The sequence below is a fragment of the Castor canadensis genome, chromosome 16 (genome assembly GCF_047511655.1).
Source record: "Castor canadensis chromosome 16, mCasCan1.hap1v2, whole genome shotgun sequence".
Classification (NCBI taxonomy): domain Eukaryota; kingdom Metazoa; phylum Chordata; class Mammalia; order Rodentia; family Castoridae; genus Castor; species Castor canadensis.
Window position 1 is genome coordinate 16,783,188 of NC_133401.1, and position 4,871 is coordinate 16,788,058.

The following is a 4,871-nucleotide window of genomic DNA, read 5'->3' on the forward strand; positions in this document are numbered from 1 at the left end:
CTCCGTCCACATCTTTACGTCATGGCTCGGAGAGGGAGTTTAGAGGGAGGAGTTTCTTAGCGAGTATGGAATGTGATCCTGGCCTCTTCTCATTTTAAGCAAAAGCCTGGAGCAGGAAGGAATCTAGAACGCAGGTTAGATGAACTGAATGGCAGGATAATGGAGTTAAGTCTGCTGAGAAATTTGTTTCTTAGCAACCTGCAGGAGGGCTCAAGGTCATTGTCAAGTAGGGCTTCATTCATCTAGTCAACAAATACTTATGAACGTCCATACAGTTCCAGGTGTAATGAACATAAAAGACAAAACTCCCCACCTGCAGTGAACTTACTTTTAAAATAAGATAAGAAGTATAGGTGTGAAGATGGTGTTACAAAGAAAATGGAAGTAGGAAAAGAGGGTTGAGAGGACTGGGGGCTCAAGTGGCAGAACAGGAGTAAGACCCTGCGTTCAAATCCCAGTAGCCTCCCCTAAAAGAGGGGTTGAAAATGGAGGTGTTTGGGGGTGTACGTCATTGGGGGCGGGGCGTTGTCTTCTTTTTGTTTTTTTCACTGTACCCAAGATCAAAACCAGGGCTAGGCAGGCACTCCACCACTGAGCTACACCCCCAACTCCTGTAATTTTAAAATCAGATCACTAGCAGAGGCCTCCCTGAAAAGGTGACATTCAAACTGAAGGAGGTGAGGAAGCATGTGCAGCCAGAGATGACATTGTTTGTGCCTGCTGTATTCTGGGGACACTGATGGGGACAATGGGCCCCAAGTGAAGGGAGCTTGATTGTACCTGATTATTCTGGGTGAGGTGACAGCCCTGTGAGAGCCTGAGTACAGAAAAGTGTGATCTAGCTTTGGCTTTAACTTTGGCTTTAGTGATTCGGGGTGAGGGACAGACTTGAAGGAGCAAAGGTGGAAGCCAGGGTGCGCACTGATGAGGGCCTGTAATGGTTCAGGGGAAAGTTGGTGGTGGGCTGGGATGAGGAATTGGATGTGGGACGTAAGAGAAAGGAAGGTGTTGATGACTGCAATGTTTTTGGCCTGAAGAACCTGAAGGAATGAGCTTCTGGAAATAAAGATGGACAGGGCACAAAGAGGATCAAGAGTTCATGTTCGCCCATTAGTTAAGCAAGTATAAATGTTTGAAATCCAGCCCAGCAAAGAAAACCTGTTTTCACTGGGTGCCGGTGGTTTATGTCTGTAATCCTAGCTATTCAGGAGGCAGAGATCAGGAGGATGGAAGTTCCAAGCCAGTCTGGACAAATACTTCTGGAGACCCCATCTCCAAAATAACCAGAGCAAATTGAACTGGAAGTGTTTCAATCACCTGCTTTGCAAGTGCATGGGTGGAGCAAAGGGGCATCAGGAAAATTGGTTGTTATCTCCTGTACCTGCCCAAGTACAGTCTGCCTGGGAACTATCTCCTATGGTTTGAAACTGTGAGTTCAAATCCCACTAATACAAAAAAAAAAAGTTCAAGACCAGCCTGGGCTGGAGGCTGTCTCAAAATTAAAATACAAACAGAATGGCTGGGAGTGTAGCTAAAGTGTTAGAGCACTTGCCTAGCATGCTTAAGACCCTGAGTTTAATCCCCAGTACTGAAAAAAAAAAAAAAAAGAAACTTGTTGACCTGATTTGTCTGTGTCCAGCCCTTGCCTCTGAGCATCTGATCCAAGGGTCCAGCAGCCTCCTGGAGGCTTCACCTTGGATGTCCCCAGCCACTTTATGTCCTCAGTATCTCCTCTCACTTTTCCTTCCTTCCTGCCTGCCTTCCTTTTTTTGTATTGGGGTTTGAACTCAGGGCCTACACCTTGAGCCACTCCACCAGTCCTTTTTTTTTGTGATGGGTTTTTTCAAGATAGGGTCTCTTGAGTAAAACAGATTAAAAATGCTGGGGATTGTAGCTCAGTGGTAGAGCCCTTGTCTAATATGGCAAGGCCATGGATTCAAACTAGCACCAAAGAGGAGAAAAAAAAAAGGCAGATTCAAAATATCCACTGACTCTGGCACTTTGGCACAGTGGCTCACTCCTGTAATCCTACCTATTCAAGAGGTGGAAATGGGGAGGATCCAGGTTGGAGGCCAGCCAGGGCAAAAAGATGACTGAGACCCCCATCTCAACAAATAAAAAAGCTGAGCATGGTGGTACATGAATGTCATCTCAGAAAAAAAAAAAAAGATAGGGTCTCTCTAACTATTTGCCCAGGCTGGCTTCAAACTGAGATCTTCTGATCTATGCCTCCTGAGTAGCTAGGGTTACAGGCGTGAGCCACTGACACCTGGCCAGCCCTTAGTCTTTTGAGAAAGGCTCTAGATTGTTTTAGGCTGGCCTTGACCTTATGATTCTCCTGTCACTGCCCTCTAAGTGCTAAGATTACACACACGCATAACTACGCCAGCTAATTACATACTGATTGGCTGATATCAGTGCCCCCGCCACTAGAATGTCACTCCAGGAGGGAAGAGATCTATTTTGTTCATCCCTGTTTCTCTGGTGCACCAATAAGTATTTGTGGCACCATCAGATAAAAGAAAGCCTTATACATGCACCATATTGTGTATGTGTGGACTTTCCAGGGATGAACCATATTTTTCAACACCTCTCCAATGGGGTCTGGGAGCCCAAAGTTTAAGAACTACCAAAAGAGCTGGGCATCAGTGGCTCGCACCTGTAATCCTAGCTACTCAAGAGTTAGAGATCAGGTGGATCGAGGTTTGAAGCCAGCCTGGGCATGTAGTTCTGGAGACTCTTATCTCGTGACATGTCTCAAGTGGTAGAGTGCCTGTCTAGCAAACACGAGGCCCTGAGTCTAAATCCCTGCACCACGAAAAAATATAAACAAAAAAAACCAATCAAACAAAAGATCAATCTTAGAATCTCACAGTCTCTTAGGGCAGAAGTGAATCCAGACAGGACATGAAAATCAAATCTGGGGTCACAGTAGAGGCTAAGGAGGAACTTGGAAGCCAGTTGACTTGTGTTGGAGGAGTATAGGGGTTCATGTAGAGAGGAACCCTGGTCCCTATCCTACACAGCTTCCCACTTCCCAGAATTTGGGGGCAAAAACAGCTTCTGGGCACCCTCCCCCAGAAAGAGGTGGTAAGAGGTGGGCCAGGCGAAAAGACCAAAACAGACACGATTTCAAAGACAACTCAAGGCTCTTTATTTGTCAGATCAAAACCTGGGCTCAGTCCCGAGCCTCAAAACCAAACAACTTAAAATCCAACCAGGGCTTTTGTCCCTAAAATAAAATCTAAGCAGTTGCCATTCCAGTCTGGCACTTGAGACCCTCTTTTTGGGAGAACTTCCTTGATTTAACTGTCAGGGTCAAAAAAACAGCAGGCTATCATGATTGGGGAGGTGGTGGTGGCACAAGGACACAGCCCTCACTGGGGGAAGACCCATCAGTGATTTGGGGGTGGGAAGAGCAAAATGGAATGAACAACATGAAAAACACTAGGAGTAGTGAACGGGGTCAGCTCACCCGGAGGCTCTCCCTGAAGCCATGGCACCCCTCCAATGTGGTCCCCGCTTGTCCCCCAGCTTCTGATGGACTGGACAGGGAGGAATGAACCCATGTGGCCCATGCTGAAAGCAGGGATCTGCAGGTATTGAAGAATGTGGAGAAGGATGGTCACAGGTCAATGTCCCACGTTCAAGTTCTTGGGTGTGGGGGCGTGCAGGACAGTCTTGTTCACAGTCTCTAAATTCTGAGGGCTGGCCTGGCACAGCACGCATCCCCAAAGATGTAGTCCAGCAGCTGAGAAAGTGGAAGTAGCATGGCTCGTGTCACCAGCAATTCCCAGAAGGGCTGAAGTTCTATGAACGGTGGCCCAGAGGGAGCCACAGGGGTGTGTGGTCCACTCCGCAGGACTCTCGCTGCTCTGAGAATCCCCGAGGACAGGCTGGCCTGGCTGCCCGCAGTCATTATAGTGTTTCAGGATCCAACCAGGATGGAGTGCTGGGGACCACAGATCCCAAAGAACTGGGTGAATGAAGGGGAAGGGTAAAGGTGAGGGTGGGTGGTGGACACCTCTTGGTCCTCAGCGTTTGACCTTGCGGCCAGCCGAATTGCGTCCACTTCGACGGTACAAAGACTGCTGGCTGCCATTCAATGGACAGTACTTGAGGGTGTGGGCCTGGTCCCCCGTGGCCCCACACAGGGGACACACATAGTGTCTCAGGATGGGACACAACACCACACCCTCTGGGGTCTTCAGCTGGTGTGAGGAGTAGACATGGCGGGACTCCCCATTGTGTTTGCAGAAGTTGCAAAGGGTGGTCAGGCCCCCCGTGGCCCCCGGCCCTTGATCCTGCCTCAGCTGGGGCAAGGGTCTGGGCTCCTCCATCTCCATGACCTCCAGCCTTTGGCTTCGACTCTGGATCAGCGCCAGCACCACCTGACTCAGGTTGAAGTAGTCCTTCCACATGTCAAAGGGTGGCAGCTCCATGGGCACGGGAGAGAGACTGGGGGTGGGGGATCAGTGGGCAGGAGTAGCAGGTGTTTTGTGGAGCATAGAGGAGCTGCACCCCCTTTTTATACTCCCCATACACCTTTCTAAGCAAAGGTGGAGCTTAGGATTTAAAGGGCCCACCCCCAGCCCATGACCCCTATCTCCCACAGAGATGGAGAAGGTGGTCATTTCCATGGTCACCCTGCCTCCAAGGTGCTCTGTGCCCTCTGGAAAGACCCTTTACTCCCTGAGCCTCAGTTTCCCTTCTGTTCAGTTTAGGTTCATGGCTGTAAATGCCCCACCCCCACCCCAAATCCTCCCTTTCCCCAAGGTGAGAGGGGTTGCTCTGTCTGTGTACTTTGGAGTCATGCCTAAACTTCAGAAAAGCTCATGTTAAGATGTAAAGCAGATGCTGTGCCAGCTACC

The 4,871-nt window shown here is 49.1% G+C and overlaps 1 protein-coding gene across 1 annotated transcript; it reads right to left on the bottom strand.

The window, feature by feature from the left end:
• Nucleotides 1–4,034: 4,034 nt before the first annotated feature.
• Nanos2 (nanos C2HC-type zinc finger 2) lies at nucleotides 4,035–4,442 on the bottom strand. Its single transcript, XM_020169503.1, has one exon. It carries the CDS (start codon nucleotides 4,440–4,442, stop codon nucleotides 4,035–4,037), a length of 408 nt encoding a protein of 135 aa, XP_020025092.1.
• Nucleotides 4,443–4,871: the final 429 nt, after the last annotated feature.